This window comes from Brienomyrus brachyistius, chromosome 3 (assembly GCF_023856365.1).
Source record: "Brienomyrus brachyistius isolate T26 chromosome 3, BBRACH_0.4, whole genome shotgun sequence".
Lineage (NCBI taxonomy): Eukaryota > Metazoa > Chordata > Actinopteri > Osteoglossiformes > Mormyridae > Brienomyrus > Brienomyrus brachyistius.
Genome location: NC_064535.1, coordinates 25,256,345 through 25,274,422, shown reverse-complemented (window position 1 = coordinate 25,274,422; position 18,078 = coordinate 25,256,345). Strand labels below are relative to the sequence as shown.

General features: G+C 44.9%; 2 protein-coding genes across 3 annotated transcripts; one reads left to right on the top strand and one right to left on the bottom strand.

Moving 5' to 3' along the window:
• Window positions 1-2: 2 nt before the first annotated feature.
• On the bottom strand, window positions 3-4,969 carry klhl42 (kelch-like family, member 42). The gene is made up of 3 exons (XM_049007269.1): window positions 3,342-4,969; window positions 2,694-2,887; window positions 3-2,253 (listed from the first exon to the last, which is right to left on the bottom strand). Exons 1-3 carry the CDS (start codon window positions 4,106-4,108, stop codon window positions 1,805-1,807), a joined length of 1,410 nt encoding a protein of 469 aa, XP_048863226.1. The 5' UTR covers window positions 4,109-4,969; the 3' UTR covers window positions 3-1,804.
• Window positions 4,970-5,153: 184 nt separating this feature from the next.
• On the top strand, window positions 5,154-14,847 carry cwf19l1 (CWF19 like cell cycle control factor 1). 2 transcript variants are annotated; one of them, XR_007396805.1, is made up of 14 exons: window positions 5,154-5,325; window positions 6,396-6,480; window positions 6,564-6,648; window positions 6,854-6,955; window positions 7,152-7,366; window positions 7,885-8,000; window positions 8,647-8,731; window positions 8,851-8,997; window positions 9,485-9,611; window positions 10,258-10,337; window positions 11,786-11,995; window positions 12,778-12,897; window positions 13,605-13,794; window positions 14,118-14,256. XR_007396805.1 is itself a non-coding variant. In XM_049007267.1 (14 exons), the coding sequence occupies exons 1-14, from the start codon at window positions 5,303-5,305 to the stop codon at window positions 14,260-14,262; spliced, it is 1,638 nt and encodes a 545-aa protein (XP_048863224.1). In that variant the 5' UTR covers window positions 5,159-5,302; the 3' UTR covers window positions 14,263-14,847. The 2 variants fall into 2 exon arrangements, 1 of the variants encoding a protein (XP_048863224.1); XM_049007267.1 differs by having other exon boundaries at window positions 5,159-5,325; window positions 13,605-13,702; window positions 14,118-14,847.
• The last annotated feature ends 3,231 nt before the right edge of the window (window positions 14,848-18,078 follow it).

The following is an 18,078-nucleotide window of genomic DNA, read 5'->3' as shown; positions in this document are numbered from 1 at the left end:
ACTCCCTGAATCACTTTCTTTTTAATTTCCAAGGCATCGATAGGAATGGCAATTATTAGGAGGAAATGAAAAGAAGAATCTCTTAAGGAAAACAGTGTAGCAAAATGCTTTGTCTTCAGTTTTCAATGATCCAAAAAAAAAGATATCACAAGAGATTTTTTGCCACTCTAAGTGAACTAACATTTTAAAATGTTTACATTTCAGCATGTCCTCATAAGGCCTCTGTTCATACCCTGCCACCAACTTTTCTACAGCAAAACAGTAGTTTTGGTCAATAGCTAGTAACAAAATAGAGCTTGTTTTACTATTGACTTTTGTGCATTTTGTGCAATTAGCTTTAATTTATAACAAACATCATCTATCAGTGGTTTAAAGAGCCGTTGTACTTTGCTACATGTATCAAATTTAGTATATTTTATCATAAGCAAAACATTATTTTAAAGAATTCTCATGGTAACTTAAACAAGTCTAAGTAATTTTGGGTCGATCTTTGAGGGATTTAAAAATAATAATAGTAAAACGAACATTTAGATACATTTACATATACATCAATCTTCCAAACCATTTATGCGGTACAGGGTCTTAGTGAACATTTAGATTTTTTTTTTCGTATTCATCTGGTTCTTCTGTAACGTGCCATCTTCAATTAAAAAAAGAGGACAAGAATAACAGGGACCGACAGCACAAATTTAGTTTACAAAGAGATGGAATTCACGAAAGCCATAAGAATTATTTGTTAGTAAACAATGCTAATGTACAGTAAATTACATCATATCTAATGACAATTCAAGCTTCCTTTGACTGGGCCTTAAACACTGTCTTAAACGCTGGAAGCGTTTTCCGCTGTGGATTAAACACTGTGCAAAAGTCCTTTCTGTGAAATTACATAATGAAAATAAAAACCAAAGTCTTCTCAAAACAAACATATGCATACATTTTACATTAATGTTGAGGTTTTTTTTCCTTCAAGTGTGGAATGGTAGTGACCTAACAACTGAAACTTTTGTAGTGGAAATCTAAGGAATGTTCAGGCTATCCTCACATGCAGAGTATAGCAAATGTGTTTTCAAGCGACATTTCTTCTTATATGCTAGAAGATTATTTTCAGTGTATCTTAGTATAGTGCCATCATAACTATTAATAATCATACTGGTTATGTTATGCTCTTTAGAGTCTGGTTTAAACTGCCTGCATGATAATACTGCAATGCATGTTTCTAAAGTATATTGGTAGTGGGCAGAATGTAAACGCCAATGGAATATCGATGAGGTGCCAGACATATGTGTAACGAACATAACCGGGTGAAACGGCACGGGATGTCATTAGGGGGCCGCCGGGGGGGGCAGTGGCCATCCTTTCTGGCAGCCCGTTACACAGCTTGGAGCTGTGTAAGAGAACAAGATCGCGGGCTGCCCCTATCACATCTGAACCTTAAGCTCACAAAACCGCACTTTGTGGCCAGACAGAGCTTCTGGACAAGATGACTGTCTTCTGAGAGGACGGCACCCTCACAGCAGGAAAGAGGATCGCAGTGGTTTCTTTAGGTACACGTACAGTAAGATTGTGTGTCCCCACCCACCTTGCATCTAAATGGAACTGAAGGACCAAGGTCCTTGAACGTTCCTCCATTGCGTAGCAGAGCATTGACCTACAGCACGACTACCAAGATCTAACAGGCTGCCTAGTACCGAGACCTTGGGGTTCACTGTATGACGACCGGCTTTCGGTGAAGCTTAAACCATGACAAAAAACACTGACCTCAACCCAGGGGGGGGGCCCTGTTTAATCAATGGCCGAGCCAGACTCACAGAACGTTGGGCAGGTAGAGTGAGCAGAGGAGCATGTTCTGACCCAGGGCCGGGAAGCGGCGGAAGGCTTCCCAGGCGTCGGAGAAGATATTGTACTTAAGGAAGACCCTGTGCTCTAGACTGGTGGGCAGGCCCACGTCGCGGCTCATGATGTAGATGCCGTCGTTGTGAAGCGTGCATGTGAGGTTCAGGCCAGACTTGGAGGTGTTTTCCTTCAAGCAGAGCCACTCACCCGTGGTCACATTGTAGGACTGCACAGTCAGCATGTCCTCTGTCTGGCTGACCCGCCGTCGGTCTGGCCCCAGCTCGTGGGTATACCCCCCTACCAGATAAATGATATCTTCCACGGAGAGCATCTGCTGCTTGCGTACGTGGGCAGGGCAGGAGCGGAACACGGTCCACGTGTCAGAGACGGGGCAGTACCGCAGCACGTTTGTGTTCCTATCTATGGGAGAGAGAGGGAAAAACGCTGCACTAGGCTGGCACACATCAAGCCTTTGCCAAGACAAACCGCCAGCTTTGACAGTTAATTATAGAAACGCTAGTTAAACTCCAGGGCAGAACTGTCCCCAGGTGTAGTCTGGAAAAGAATGATAGGAAAAGAAAACATGGAACTGCTGTCAGCCATGAAACGGAAATCCTTCCTTCCTTTAGTCGGTTCTCGGCTGCTTGGGTGTACAGGGGCATCAGAAGGGAAGGCACAAACAAGGGAATACGGTAAATTACACATAGAAGTGGTGACATTGTACCAAGGGGGTCTAGAATTTAGGTACACCCCGATTATGTTTTACGAAAGCTGACATCCTCTACTTGACCCAGCAATACGTCTTTTTCCTCATTCCTTAATATTTTGTCTTTAAGGCCTACTGCCAGGCACATACCAACCTCTGGCTGTGTAGCCACCCATGACATAGATTCTTCCCTGACACTCGCAGGCCGAGAACTCCGCCAGAGGATTAGGCAGGGAGGAAACGCAGGTCCACCAGTCCTGTTCGGGACTGTAGCACTCCACAGTCCCCAAAGTCTGCCCCCCCACGGCATACAGCTTCCCGTTGACTGCTAGCAGCTTGAAATTGGACCTGAGAACAGCATCAAAAGGCAACACATCTGTACCATTGTACAATACTTCACACACAGTTAGTACCTTAAGCGACACCTTTCTCCACATGTTTTGCAATTTATGCGCAACTCAGTTGAACTGCTGGAAATATCTTCAGACACAATTCCAGTTTCCAGTAATTCCAGCCACAGTTTCTTCTATGACTTGTGCCAGCAAGTAATTGGTTCTGGGTTCACTGTACAGGATGCTGTGTCATTATGTCAATTTAATTATTACACCTGCAAACCAAACATAACTATTAACAGGCTTAAGGAAGTCACAGAATGCAGTAAGTTCAATCTATATGCAGACTGTTAGTGGAGAGAAACGAGTTGACAATGGGAGTGGATCTTTTAACAGCAAGTACACCTTTCTGGTGTCAGATGTAAAGGGAGTGCAAAACAGCACTAAATTTTTGGTAAGCAGTATCATACCTTTTCTGGTTCAGTGGCGCAACCTGATTCCATTCATTCCTGCAAGGGTTATAACAGTGGGCCGCCGAAATTTCCTGGCTCGTCACTCTATAGCCTCCAACTATGAACAGATAGTTGTCCAGGACTGCAGACCCATATCCCCTCACGTTGACCATGTCTGATGGCAGGTTGTTGGCCAACGGTTTCCAGCGCTGTTCCAACTCTCCGTAGCGGAGCATGGACCACGGCTCGTCCTGTTCTGCCAAGTCCAAGCAGGTGCCTATGAAGTCTCCGATCGCGACTAGGGTCGCGGTGCCTTTCATGCGCATCTCCCTCACCTGATAGCGCAAAGCGGCTGGCAGGTTGCGGAACTCGGGTCTCCGCAACATGGGATGGTAGTGACAGCTCATGAACTTGAGACAGGCATTCCTTAAATCGTGCGTCCCGTATATCTCCGATAGGTTATACAGCTCTACGCAATTGTCCAACCTTATTTCCGACAGAAGCAGCTTCAAAATCGAAGTTACTTGTAGAAAGGAGGCCGTTTCAATTAAGTCTTCCAAAGTCTCGTTAGCGACCTGCACCTTCGAGGTATTGATGAACTCCAGCACCAGCTCCAACCCCGGGACACTAAGTCCCTGCAGCTGCACCGAATCCTCTCCCGATTCCCGCATTCCGGAGCTGTACAAAGCGCGGAAGTAGTCGCTCTTTTCTATGAGCTTGCTTTTGCTCACATTGTACGTTTTGTCATCAACAGTGATGGCAATGATTTGCTCCGAGGATGACATTTTGGCATCTAATTGCAAAGCTTATTTCGCTCTCTCATTCCTTTTTTTTGCTACTTGAGCGTGCGCCAGGGTGCGGTGGCAGGAGATATCGTCACGAAGTTGGTACTTGTGTCCTTCGTTTACATTTAAGACCAGGACAAGCCAGGAACCTCTCGCAGCCAGAAACCAGGTCTATATAAGGTAATGTTCAGCCCATAGATCGACCGATAGTTTACAGCTATCCAGTCATTTGTTTTATATCTTAATTTATTAAATCAAGGGAACTGCAAAGTACAAACATGCTTAATTAACGCCCCCAGTCTTTGCAGCATTCGAGTGCAAACGTGCAAAATTAACCGTAAACAGCTGAGTGCATCAAAATGATTGTCTTGGTGAAATTACAGCTAACATTCCATCACATCACGAAAACATCTTCAGCAAATGTAAATTAGTTCCTATTTTGATGCAGCAGCTGCTCCTTTCTCACGTCACTTCTCCTTCCGTCTCCATCAGTCCATGGCCGATGAAACCATAGGTTGAAACCACAGAACAAGGATCTAGCACAAAAAAAATATTTTTGATTCGTTTTACCATAAACCAATAGAAATGGACCCAACACAAAGCTGCGTTACTCCTTCTCCAAGAGAAATACACCCAGGATGAAGCTGCGTTTTAACGTGCAGACTAAATTTGTCAGTAAATATTACTGTTGTTCATTATCATCGATACATTTTAAAGTAATACACCATTAGTCACATATCTATTTGCATGTATACATTTGTGTTAAACGACTTAATTTGAGGCATATATACGAATAACAAAAAGGAAAATAGATTTTCGATAAATATTTTGCTGGATATTTGCTGTTCGCAGCAGGTACCTTTAAATGGTACCCCTATATAAATCATCCGGGTAGAAACCATCTTCTTTTTTATTAATTTGATAATGACACTTTCTAATCCAGATAGATGTCATTAATATTTCTCTGTTAACGCGGTTTTATAAATCTGATTTTTAAAAATATGTAAATATAGAAACAATTATATAAAATGTCTTTCGAAACTGAATATTATTATTTAGGGGACATAAATTACCGACGGAACGAGCGCTTAGGTTCCAGTAGCGACATTTTTGAAATTTGAAATCGCTTTACGGGTTCGGCCGCAATTATAGGTTTTACTGTTACGAGCTTGTAATTTTTACACATATAACCAAATGGGAGACACGCCTTTGAGAGTGTAAGTCAGATCGTATTATCGGCAATAAAATAGTAAATTCTCCTATAAATAAGCGTATCTGAGTGGTTAGTTAGTGAAGGTATTGCTAGTTAGCGTTAGCTTCTGTTAAATTATCTCCCGGTTAACGTTACACGTGTTTGGGCTGCAGCTTCATTTGACTACAAATATTGCCTTTTTGTCTTGTAAACAGGATGAAAGTATCCGGAATCGGGATTAATAATAATTTAATGCGGCGTTTGTGTTTCTTTCCAAAACCATGCTTGCACAGTGTAGTTGGCTTTAAGGACTGAACGCAGCTTAGTTATGTTGAAAGAGGCTGAAAGTAAATATAAAATGGATAGAAGTAAATGCCAAAGGTTGGGCATGCTGAGCATTCGAGTGTGATGAATGATCAGTTGGCCTGGTTGTAATAAAGAAAATAGGTTGCTTTAAACCCCTAAGCGTAATATCTCGATTTTAATAACACTAAGGTCCTATGTCTTGCTCTTTGGTTAATGCTGAAATGTAAATTTAAGCGCATATCTGTATAGTTTCCAAAGTATTGGTCCAATCCAGTCATTCAAGTAAATGACAGTATGTCAGTTTTCTGTATTTTTGTGTCTTATACTTTATTAATCTCGAAGGAAGTTATAAGTTTACAGTAGTGCAATACACGCATCCAGACAGTGAAAACATTTAGCCATGGATAGTCTAAAAATAAAAATGTACAATATAAATGGTAAACTTGAGCTTGATATAGTTCATCTATGAAATATGATATTGCAAAGGGTGCATCTGTTTAAATAATAATTCTACATTTTGAAAGCTTAGACTTTAGACTTTAGACTGGTTCTTCCTGACCCCATCAAAGTGTCCTTGAGCAAGACACTGAACCCCAAATTGCTCCCGGTGAGCAGGTTGGCACCTTGCATGGCAGCCTCCGCCACCGGTGTGTGGATGAGTGTGTGGATGGGTGTATGTGAGGCATGAAATGTAAAGCGCTTTGAGTACTCGTAGGAGTAGAAAAGCGCTATATAAATGCAGTCCATTTACCATTTACTTTAAATAATTTTATTATAAATTAATTTCAGCCTTGCCTGTGGGGACGTTGAAGGAAAAATTAATGTTTTATTTAACCGAGTGAAAGCGATCCAGAAGAAAAGTGGTCATTTTGACGTAAGTATGTCATCTTTAAGTGGCAAAAGTCTGGCGGCCTTAATGTTGTGTAAAATGTCTAATTTGTTTTCTCTGTTGTGAAGCTGTTGCTTTGCGTTGGAGAATTTTTTGCTTCTTCAGCGGAAGCGGAAACTGAATGGGAGGAGTACAAGTCCGGAGCAAAGAAAGGTAGTACAGCAGAAAAGTTTAAAAAAAAAAAATTATGCACAACATGAACCGCAATGTTAATATCTGTAAGGGCCAGAACAAGACTATGGCTTTCTCAAAAAACATTCGTGACTGAAATTTCCTTTGTTTTTTTTTGTCCAGCCCCCCAAGGCAGAGATTTGACACCATTTGAATCATGCTGTTTCTCTTCTGTGTCAAACTCTAGCGCCCATTCACACATACGTTTTGGGGGCAGCCAGCCAGGACACAGTGAAGTATTTTCCCAATTCAGATGGGTGTGAGCTGGCTGAGAACATCACCTATCTGGGTACGTCCTAAGTGAATAATTTTGAGATTCCTATTGTACGTAGCTTTAAAAGCATGCATTCCAAAATGTCACTAAAGAGCATGGTAATTTGCTTCTTAATTAGCCTTATTCTTTGATTCTTTTGATCTTTCGAAAAGCTCTTTGATGGCGTAAATGTTTTGACATTTGGCCAATAGGGGGCGTCTGTTTGTCTCAGGTCGCAGGGGCATCTTTACCGGCGCTACGGGCCTGCAGATCGCTTACATGAGCGGTAGGGAAGGGCAGCAGGAACCGGCCCCGGCTCACTGCTTCACACCCAAGGATGTCTCTGCCCTGGTGACCCCACTGGTGTCCACTTCAAGTTTCAAAGGAGTGGACATCTTGCTTACCTCACAGTGGCCACGCGGCGTCTGCCAATATGGCAATAACCCAGTAATTGTTTTTTCGCCCGTCTTCCAACTTCTTATCCTTGTTAAGGTGTGCGGTGGGGGGAGGGCTTCTCTGGGGCCTGTCCCAGGCAGCGCAGGGCGTAAGGCTGGGTACGCCCTGACATTCTGCCATAGGATGCATGCACTTGTATGCTCTGCTCCACACTTTGGGTGATTTAGAGATGCTGGTTAGTCTAAAAGCTACAATTAATACCCATCATGCTACATGCTAGTTTAAAAAAATTCTCCATATTTACCCACATAGAATCTGCTGATCAGTTTTAAGTTGTATGTGTTTTCTAGCCCAGCACGTTTTTTTTTTTTTTTTTTTTTTTTTATTTTTTTACTGTAAATAATTGTTACACGATGCTGTCATTGGCTGCGCATTTAAGTGGCAATACAAGCTGCATCTGTCTTAGAATCGTTTCCTGTCTTCATTAATTAAAGCAGTTGACACTGATCGTTATTTGGCAGTGACCCGCGCCATGTTTCGCTGTGTCCTGATAGCCCGTCTCTTTGTAGGATATCAGCACCAAGGCTTGCGGATCTCCGTCTCTGGCCAGCGCCGCGGACAGGCTGAGGCCGCGGTACCACTTTGCCGGCCTGGAGGGGGCGCACTACGAGCGGCTGCCGTACAGGTGTGTGCACTGCTAACCCCTGATACTGCAAAGGGCAGTGCTGAGTGCTCTCTGCCATTTCCTTGCCAGTTAAATACTGGTAGTATTCCACCTATTTCTGCATGGTTACCCTGATTACAGCAAACCTTCCTGTGGCTGCATATGATTTATTTTTTTTTTTGCTATGTTCTGATGGTGGGGGGATGTTGGGACTCCTGGGAGAGAAAGTGTGTATCTGGGGGGAATAACCAAAGAGCAGCCCCCCGGACCTCTGACACAATTCGAACCCTGACTTTTCGTAATTTCGTAATTTTATCACCCATTTGTCACCCATTTCCCTCTCGTGACGAAACATAAAGTTTCGAAAATTGTTGGTATAAGTAATATTTTACATTGGATTGTTTCTCGCCTTTCAAGCAGCAGGTTTTTTTTTTATTCGGAGCTTTATTTTTACGCATAACGCTCATTTGCCAAGGCTCACTCTGCAAACAGCTTAACGCAGTGGAACACCAGTCAGGAAAGAGTCCCAGTAGCTTAGCATGCTGTTAATAGCAGGGCTGAACACCACTGTTAGGGTGCACTGCTGACGCCTACTGCATGCATGTCCCTGAGTCTGACGTTGACCATCCGCCTCCCCCCCTGCTGTGCCGTGATTGGATGGTGGCAGGAATCACATGGTCCTGCAGGAGAACGCCCGGCACGTCAGCCGGTTCATAGCCCTGGCCAGCGTCAATAACCCTGCCAAGAAGAAGGTGGGAGGACCTTATGGTTTTAATTTCACGAGGGGGCAGTAGAGCCTTCATATGTTGGTTTGCTGCTTTTTAATATGCGCGTGTGTATTTGATTTTTATTGTTTTTTTTAATTCCCTAGTACTTGTATGCATTCAGCATTGTCCCTTTGAAAAGCATGGACCCGGCCGAGCTAGTGAAGCAGCCACAAGATGTCACTGAAAGCCCCTACAGGAAGCCTGCCAAAGGCGGCCAGAAGGAATGGACTGCTGCCACGGCAACAGCGGAGGTGGCGGCATCGGGCCCTTATTGCTGTGTTTCGTTTCAGGCTGCTAATGAATATAATGAATGGGATTTGGATCAGTCATCTTACACAGTGAACTGGAGAATTTCTGATTTGCGCACATCCTCAGGTTTCTCCTTCATTTGCATGCAGTATTCATATTTTCGTAGAAGTCAGAAAAGAATTTGTCACAATCCCGCTACACCTTATAAATCACCTTATAAATCTCCAGATTGCTTAAATCGGAGCAGAACTGATTATTTAAATAGTGTGTGTATTTTTATCTTCAGTCTTGTCACAGCCTTTGCCAATAGATAAGTCTCTGTGCATAGTTGTCTCTCTTAATATTTAAATAGGAAACAGCTTCAGATTCCCTGGTACCGTCAGCATTATGTAATCGCCAAGGTTCTGTTGGTATAGGCATTTCCGCTTTATGCCACTAGGTGGCGCAGAGATCAGTATGCCGCTTAACGATTCACATCACTCCACACAGGTGGAGGAGGAGCCTCCAACTCAGTTTTTCTTCGACATGGGGAAGAAATCCCAAACTCAGGGTCAAGGAAGGAAGAGGTACTCTGAGGGAGAGCGGCAGAGTCAGCCCAAGCAGCCTCGGAGGCCCCGTGAGTCAGCCGGCCACATCGCCCCCCCCCGCCCGCCTCTCGCCACCACCCACGATTCCCCCAGACCTGCTGCTTTTCTCAGTGGAAAATGGAGAGTATGTTTGTGTGTCTTTGCGTTGGCTTCCTATAGCAGTAATTTTACTTTATCTTTTCTAACTCCCTTTGATGTGCGCCATCTCAACAGAGTTTCGTCTGTGGATGTGGTGCTGGGAATGTTTTGGCACTGCGCTCGCTGTCAGGAAGCAATCCAAACTAATTACACAAAACATGCTTCAGTCTAATCACTGCTCTTTTGAGGGGCTTTTAGAATTATCATTGTTATTATTTTTATTTTTTTCAATCTTAAATTTCCACCAGTTCTTGGAACCTGCTGGCTGTGAGTGTGGGTGGCCTCAGGACTCTCCCTGCTCCGATGAAATGGCCCAGCCGCAACCATGCCCCCCCCCCCCCCTTCTTTGCTGCTGTTACTGACACATGCTGTTTTTAAAATCGCCTTCTGTGCAGTCTCTTACGCTTTCCTTGTTTGTTGCTCCTGTTGTTACCCCTTATTACCGAAAAACAATGTATCTGTGGAGTGGAATGTGGCAGGTCTGGGATTTCTTCAGACAAACAGCTTCACCTCCCCCAATTTCTCTCCCCCCGCCAGCTCAGCCCACTGGCCCCTGCTGGTTCTGTCTGGCAAGCCCAGAGGTGGAGAAGCACCTGGTGGTCAGCATTGGCACCCACGTGAGTCCCGACAGGTTCACCAGATCCTTTAAGCACCTCTTCCTAAATAACCTGGATTTTTCAGTTTCTCGTTAATGCTTTTGATTTCATACTTAGGTGAGAAGTATTCAAAATCCAAGTTGCTTTCTGTCATATGGGCAGTATCTACGCACTAAATATCATAGAATATATATATATATATATCAGAATATATATATATATATATAAATATATATATATATATATATATATATATATATATATATAAACCATTAGCACAGTAGATAAGCATATAAATATATTTATATAAATATGAATTGTATATACTTATCTCTCTTTTTAATCTCTTGTTTTGTAATTCTCCGTTTCTTGGCGCAGTAGAGCAGCGTTTCCCAACCCAGTCCTTGGGGATCCTGGCTCATGTTTTTGCTCCCTCCCAGACAGGAGGGAGCAGAAATGTGGACTGTTTGGCAGGGAGTTGAGAGGGAGCAAAAACATGGACCATCTATGGGTTGGGAAACACTGCTGTAAAGCTTAGACTCCTGGAGAAAGTCAGAGGGCTTGATATGAATGCGTATGAGCCACATGTCGCCAAACAGCACGCACACGCAAAGCATTTAATGTACTGTGGCTATTATGCATGTCACAACAGGTCCGAGGATTATGGGTAATGACACTAAACAAGTTTACTTTCTTTTATTCGAGAATGCACTGAAGGAAATAACTGTCAGTGCTATTCCGGTGTTTCTCATGAAGAAGGAAACGCTTTGACGCACTAATGAGGAGCTTTCGGTAAACCGTGCCCCGCCACGGATAAGCTTGGGGCTGGCTGACCTCCAGCCTTATCTGGCTCTTGGCCTATTGTGTGTGGGGCTCTTTGAAGATCCGAAGGCGGCAGATTAATCAGACCAAGTGGATTCCTCAGGAAATGACCGTCAGGGGCTGCTGCTCATTGCTGGTTGTATTTATTCCATGTTTGCATTCTCTTTTTAAGCTTGCATTTTGTATTTCAAAGTTTAGGATTGCCATGGATGCCTTCTGTGAATCTTGGCATGCTATTTAACTAAAGGTGGATTTCTTTTTGCACTGGTGTGCAGAAGGAGTGCCCTTAAGCCTTGCTGCAGGAGAAATAGAAGCCAGACAGTGCTAAACGATCTTTATCACTCAATCCTTATTGCTTCATCAGCAGCTTCTGGCCAAGATTGATTACGTATGAAGGACACCCACTATTCACTATTGGTGTGATTTAGCATAGATCGTTACACTGTGTGCATGTCAGGGCACCTGCCCTGTGATGTCAGCTGGCAAACGGAGCCAGGTCATGTTCAGTCTGGCTGACACCTTTTTCATTTGGATGTGCAAGGTTTGGCCGGGAAATGAGTGGAACTCCATGCAGTTTCCTTGTCAGGCAGTAGGTGGCGCCGTGAGCCATGGCCCTGTGTTCACGTGTGGTGCCTCTGTGTCCGTAGTGCTACGTGGCCCTGGCCAAAGGTGGCCTGACTTCGGACCACGTGCTGGTGCTGCCCATCGGACACTGCCAGTCGGTGGTGGAGCTGTCTGCGGAGGAGCTGGCCGAGCTGCAGCGGTACAAGGCCGCTGTGCGCGACTTTTACAGGAGCCTCGGGAGGCGCTGTGTGGCCTTCGAGAGGAACTACCGCAGCCAGCATCTCCAGCTACAGGTGGGCCATCCGAGGCGAGGAGCGTGATTCTGAGGCTCCCGATCTCCCACGCCCACGTCCTGCCGGATGCTGGCCGGCTTTGCCAATTCATCGACGGCCAAATCACATAAAGATCTCTCTTCTTAGTGATGACTCCATCCTGGCAGAGTGAAAGCTGTCTAGGCCTCGCTGGGCATCACGAAACGTTTCCGTCTTGTGCTTCTGGAGACATTAATTCCGCTGAAGTCGGTCCCCCCTTGACTGTGGCAGCTGCCCTGCCTGACTGGCCCTCGCCAGACCCTGGGGTCAGTCCTGCAGCTCCACACAGATGAGTTGCAGTGAGTCTTGCTGATTAATTCTTGAGGGGGGGGTCATGGAGATCTCAGCTCCTCCCCATCAAGGCCCACTCTCAGCATATCATCAGTTTAAGTCTGAATGGCGTGGAGGGGGAGGGGCTCTCCTTCCCCATTCCCACCATGACGAGATGATCGTTTCTGAGGGTCATGTGACCCAGTGATGACATGCTTCCTTGGTCATGGGTATCCTCCATATACCTGTCCTAACCTGTTTGTGGGTGGGTTTGTATTTACGACATTGTAGGGACCAATGTAGTACCATTTAAGTGTTATAATTTGCTTGGTTACTTATGGTTAAGGTTATGGGTGGGTAGAGGTTAGTTATCCTAATTAGTATAAGGATTATGCCCAAAGAAATGAACAGAAGGTACTGACAATAATTGTAATCGGATTGTGTGCATGCATACGTGTGTGTGCGTGTGTGTGCGTGTGTGTGCCTGCACGCAGTTGGTGCCAGTGCCGCTTGATAAGTGCACCACGGAGGACATCAAGGAGGCGTTTGTGGTCCAGGCGCAGGAGCAGCAGATAGAGCTTCTAGAAATCCCCGAGCACACAGATCTCAAGCAGGTGGGTCCCCTGTTAATTGAAGCTTCTGCTGTAGCGAGTGCCTCCTGTTGTGAACGTATCGCATTGCCAGTTTTTTTACAAGATATACGGCAGTTGATACGGGCGGCTCGGCTCCACAGGCTGGTAAGGATGGGGAGCCGACTCCGGCTTCTCGTGCTGAAGTATCTTGACGTCTTATTGTCACAAGCAAGTTGCTGCTGTAACCGCTCTTCCATTTCTTGCTATCCATTCTTAGCGCCATTTGTGGAAATTTCGTGACAGACGAGTAGCGGAGCTTTCCTGTTTGTTAGGCATTGTTTTCTTTTGTTACTGTGAGTCAGAGTCGCTTGTCTGCAGTTCACGGCATTGTTGCTGTGCGTGTGACGCCTGTCTCAGATAATGGCCTTCAGTGGCGCTGGGAAGCTTTAGCTAAACATTTAGAGGCTCGCAGTAACCTTCCCCCATGCCTGGTATAGTCACCGGGTGGCTGTTTACAGCTCCAGGTTTATTGCATATACAACAAACCGTGTCCAGTTCTGTCCCTTGGCTGATTTTCACGTGCTGATTTTCAAGGGTTGCTTTCCCTTTGCTGAAGCCCTGTCCTTTACGATTTATCGTTTGTTTGTCGTAGTTAATCCATGCTGTCCATGTTCCTTCTTGCTGTTTATTCCTTAACTGGAAGCATTTTCATTACTGGTCCATGTCCTTAACCTGCCTTCCTGATCCAGATGGTCCAGCCTGGGACGCCGTATTTTTATGTGGAGTTAGACACAGGGGAGAAGCTCTTCCACAGAATCAAAAAGAACTTTCCCCTGCAGTTCGGAAGGTACCGTGGTCCATCGCCGTGACAGCTCACCACCAGGGTCCAAGCAGTCGGAATAGTCTGAATGTTTTTCAGGACCAATCCTGTGTCTACACGTGAGCGCCATAAAATCGACAGCAACAGCATAGATGTGTGTGAATGCATATCTCAAACTCACTGCTGCTGATTATAAAGTTTGCTGAGCGAGGCGGGTATTTCCTTCCTCCTATGTACCAATCGAGGGCTATCATTTTAAATAATTTCTTTACAATGCGGATACCGCCCCCGTTATTCGAACAGGCAAACTACTGAGTTAACTTACTGAGTTGATGACCACTGTCGCAATACTGTTTTGATCAAGTTAACTGTGGGAATGTTAAGCTTGCTTCGTAGTACACGCCCTTGCTGGATGTGACGTGTTTGTGTGTGTGTCGAGCAGAGAGGTGCTTGCCAGCGAGGCGCTCCTGAACACACCGACCCGTGCCGACTGGAGAGAGTGTAAGAACACCCGGGAAGAGGAGGAGTCCATGGCCCAGAGGTTCCGGGAGGCCTTCAAGCGCTTCGACTTCTCCCTGCTGGACTGAGAACCCCCAGGTCGCTGTGCTGACCAGTGCTTTGGACTTCAGGTGGTGGATCTCCTCTCTGGATGGGCTCCCCCTCGTTCTGTAGGAGTCGGTGAATGATGTCGGTCTTTCATTTCTCTTACTTTGGATACGTGGCATTTTGGTTTGAATGCGAAAGACCTGGCCAATCAACAAATGATTCAAGTTGCTGGTGATTGGTGCAGTCATACTGCATATCTGCGTGATGTCAGCACCATGACCCTGCACAACATTACACATTTTAGTGAAATCCGGAAATTAGATCTTGCGATGGCAGATATTTAGTGACTATTTGATGCTCCTTGAAATTTTTGATTTTTAAGAGAATAGTTTGCATTGGCTTTTTCTGTTGGGTGGTAAATGTTTTGGCTGCGGTTAGCAGAGGTTTGCTGCTCTGGCCACATCCCAAAGACTGGAGCAGGACGAAAGAAGTATTAAGCCAAGTTACAGCTGCTGGTTCACAGTGACTCTTGACAAATTTCACGTCCCAGTTTTTGTACATAAAAAAGACTTTTATCATTTGGTTTTTATATACAGTCTTTGATTAAAAATTGGATTTTATATTTATATTGTCTCATTTTATTCCTGGGGTTTGAGATGACAAGGTGTCTGTCTATCTGGTTCATGAAAAGTTTAGACACACCAAGTTGCCTACGAAGGAGAGTGATGGTGTCGCATCACATGACCTGGCCACCTGACCTAAACCCAGTAGAGATGGTTTTGGAGGAGTGTGAAGGAAAAGCGGCCAGTGAGTGTTCAGCATATATGTGGGCCTCCTGCAGGACAGCTGGAAAAGCATCCCAGGAGGCCACCTCATGAAACTGGTGTGGAGGAGACAGTAGGGTCAGCCTGTCCCTGGAGTAAGTTGGGTTAAGGGCCTTTAATGGGTTTGAACCGGCAACCTTCTGAGTCCCAACCCACAACAACTGCCCTCCCCAGAATTTTTTTTTAAATACCTTTTTTGGTCAGTGCATAATTTTGTGTGTGTGTGTGTGTGTGTGTGTGTGTGTGTGTATAATGTATATCTTTAAGATGGATGGATGGATACTACCTGAACAAGCACACGGATCCCGAGCAGGGAGTCCCACTCCCAAGCCATTTATCTATGTATGGTTGGCATACAGGGCATAATTTGAGACCTTGGCTTGGGTAGAGGGGTATCAATTTTGGATCAGAAGTTTTTAGATACTGATAACCTCACTGCAGCTGAGTATGCATCGCAATGGACATTTCGAACCAAAGTTTTTGCATCAGGAGCCTCCGGTGTTTCCTGTATATGCTGAGAACGTTACATTTCAAAGAGTTGTGTGGTGCATGCTGGTACCTGCAATTGAAAACCATCTGGGGCAGCGTGTGGGTTAGGACACTGCATGTGTGATCGGAAAGTCGGCCATTTTGGTTTCAAGCCTGGCAGAGTGATGTCACCGTTGGGTCCATGAGCCATGCCCTTAACCCCCAGTTACTCCAAGGACTGTTTGACGTCGCTTTCAATCGTGCATCTTTTTGGATAAAAGCGTCTGAGAAATAAATAAATGTAAGTCTAATGAAGGAAGCCTGCGATAAGGAAATTCGACATCGTTGTGTTAGGAGTTCACTGGAAAAGGCCAAACAGGAAGTCGATGAGAGCCCACTGGTGTGATTCTCCCACCCCCCGGCGTCCCCAGTTCTGAGACAAACAGCGGTACTTGCTCAGAAGGAAGGGATATCCCCCTAAGTAGCTGATCACACCCATTCATCCTCGCATCACATCTAATCAGGGGATCCCAGGAAGCTGACTGGGGTTTCCCCATTTACTTATCAATTCTTTCGAGCTGTTCTGGTAGGGAAAACAAGGAAATCCCCTCCCCTCAATATTTTTGTCCAGTTATTTGTGAATCTGTATTCTCAAAGCAAAAGCATTTTTAAGGCTTTCAACTGGGCCGCATAAATGCAGAGATGAAAGATACTAGCACGTAGGAAGAGAAGCATTTATACGGCTGATTAGAAGGTCAAGTTGCTGTGTTTTTGATCTGTCTTCGCTACATGATCAGAGCAGCTGCTTAACCAAACTACAGCTCTCAGCAAGTACTGCTTCGTGGAAGATTTTCATGCCCACGCGTCACATCGCCGCTCGCAGTAACAGGTGCTGTGTGAAAGGCTCCATCCGTGCACCTTTACTGTCGGGACTTTCTGTAGCTCGCTGATCGTGACAGACTGTCTGTGACCCTCTGCTCAATGACCAACTCACCCTGTGCACCTCTCACCCTTAGCATGCGTGGCACGATGCCTGAAAGAAAATTCTAGAAAAGGTCAGAATGTGGCACGAATCAGGAAACCGATGCAATTGCACGCACATTAATTATTCGTCTCTAAGTTAGATTCATGGACGGTGTCACTTTGCGGTGTCCTGACGACACTCATGCGGCTGCTCTCTCGTTAATCTCAAGCTCATTTCCTATCGACACCAGGGGTCAGAGTTGGCATGGCGATGGTTTTTCCCGAGCTGCGTAATTCAACGTCTGTAAATGTGTCAAGAAAATCATGACTTCACAAATTAACAGTAGCAACTTTCATGCTGTAACAAAAAGTATCAATATGCACGTAGAATTTGGCATGAGGTGTGTGTGTGTGTGTGTGTGTGTGTGTGTGTGTGTGTGTGTGTGTGTGTGTGTGTGTGTGTGTGAGTGTGTGTGTGAGTGAGATGTATGAACCTGGCTGGGTATATACATATTATTGCCGTGCTGGCAAACACGCAGTCAGTGTTACTGAAACCGTACCAAAGACGTGACCAGGCTTCATGACTCACTAAACACTCTGGGCACTTGTTTGCTTTGTTTATTGCACACAAAGTCGCTAATGAGTGGGTCTGGCCAGCGAATGAGCAGGTGTCAGTTTTATTAGAATTAAAATGTCTCCTCTGCCTACAGCCACTTAATCTCCACTGCATCTCTCTCAGTACTAGTCAGTGTTTTTACTGAAAGGCCTTTAAAAAATAATGTAGGCTGAGTTAAATGCTGAATGAGTCAGCCTCAACTGCACTGCACTGCAGTCTATCAGTAGGGTGGGCTGATCACGGAGCAGAAAGTCACAGGGATGCTTATTTCTGTACCCAAGGCACCAACATTTATTATGCGGTTTCAACAGTAAGAGGACAGAAACACCACGGGCCAGTCAGAGAGGTGTGGAGAATCACCTCAGTCTCACTGTATCACTGCTGCTCTGCTAACTTATATGTCACAGATTATGTAAAGTCCCATGCAGGCAAAGTAGTACTGCTACAGAGACCCAACCAGATACAGCAGAACATGAATGTAGCACAGAGACCTAATGAGATGTAACATACTGTAAATGTAGCACAGAGACCCAATGAGATATACTGTAAATGTAGCACAGAGACCTAATGAGATGTAAAATACTGTAAATGTAGCACAGAGACCCAATGAGATATAACATCATATGAATGTAGCACAGAGACCTAATGAGATGTAACATACTGTAAATGTAGCACAGGGACCCAAGGAGATGTAACATGCTGTAAATGTAGCACAGAGACCTAATGAGATGCAAAATAATGAAAATATACTGTAGCATAATATCAAAGCAACACAGAGACCAAGTGAGATATAATGTAAATACAGCACAGGGACCCAATGAGATGTAACATAAAGTAAATGTAGCATAGACAGCCAATGAGATGTTGCAATGCAAATGTACAGGGAGCCAAACAGCTGCTGTAAATATGGCTGGATGGCCATATCCTTTGTTTGTGTGGCAAAGCACAATGGTAGTCTTGTCCAAACAGATGGTTTAGTTCTTTTA

Bases quoted from the DNA above. Each gene is read 5' to 3' on its own strand.
- klhl42 (XM_049007269.1), bottom strand. From the start codon at position 4,108: ATGTCATCCTCGGAGCAAATCATTGCCATCACTGTTGATGACAAAACG. The intron at 2,888-3,341 runs GTATGATACTGC...TGCTGTTCTCAG, and splicing joins GCGCCACTGAACCAGAAAAG to GTCCAATTTCAAGCTGCTAG. The intron at 2,254-2,693 runs GTTGGTATGTGC...TCTCTCCCATAG, and splicing joins GGGTGGCTACACAGCCAGAG to ATAGGAACACAAACGTGCTG.
- cwf19l1 (XM_049007267.1), top strand. From the start codon at position 5,303: ATGGGAGACACGCCTTTGAGAGT. The intron at 6,649-6,853 runs GTAGTACAGCAG...GTCAAACTCTAG, and splicing joins CAAGTCCGGAGCAAAGAAAG to CGCCCATTCACACATACGTT. The intron at 13,703-14,117 runs GTACCGTGGTCC...TGTGTCGAGCAG, and splicing joins TTTCCCCTGCAGTTCGGAAG to AGAGGTGCTTGCCAGCGAGG.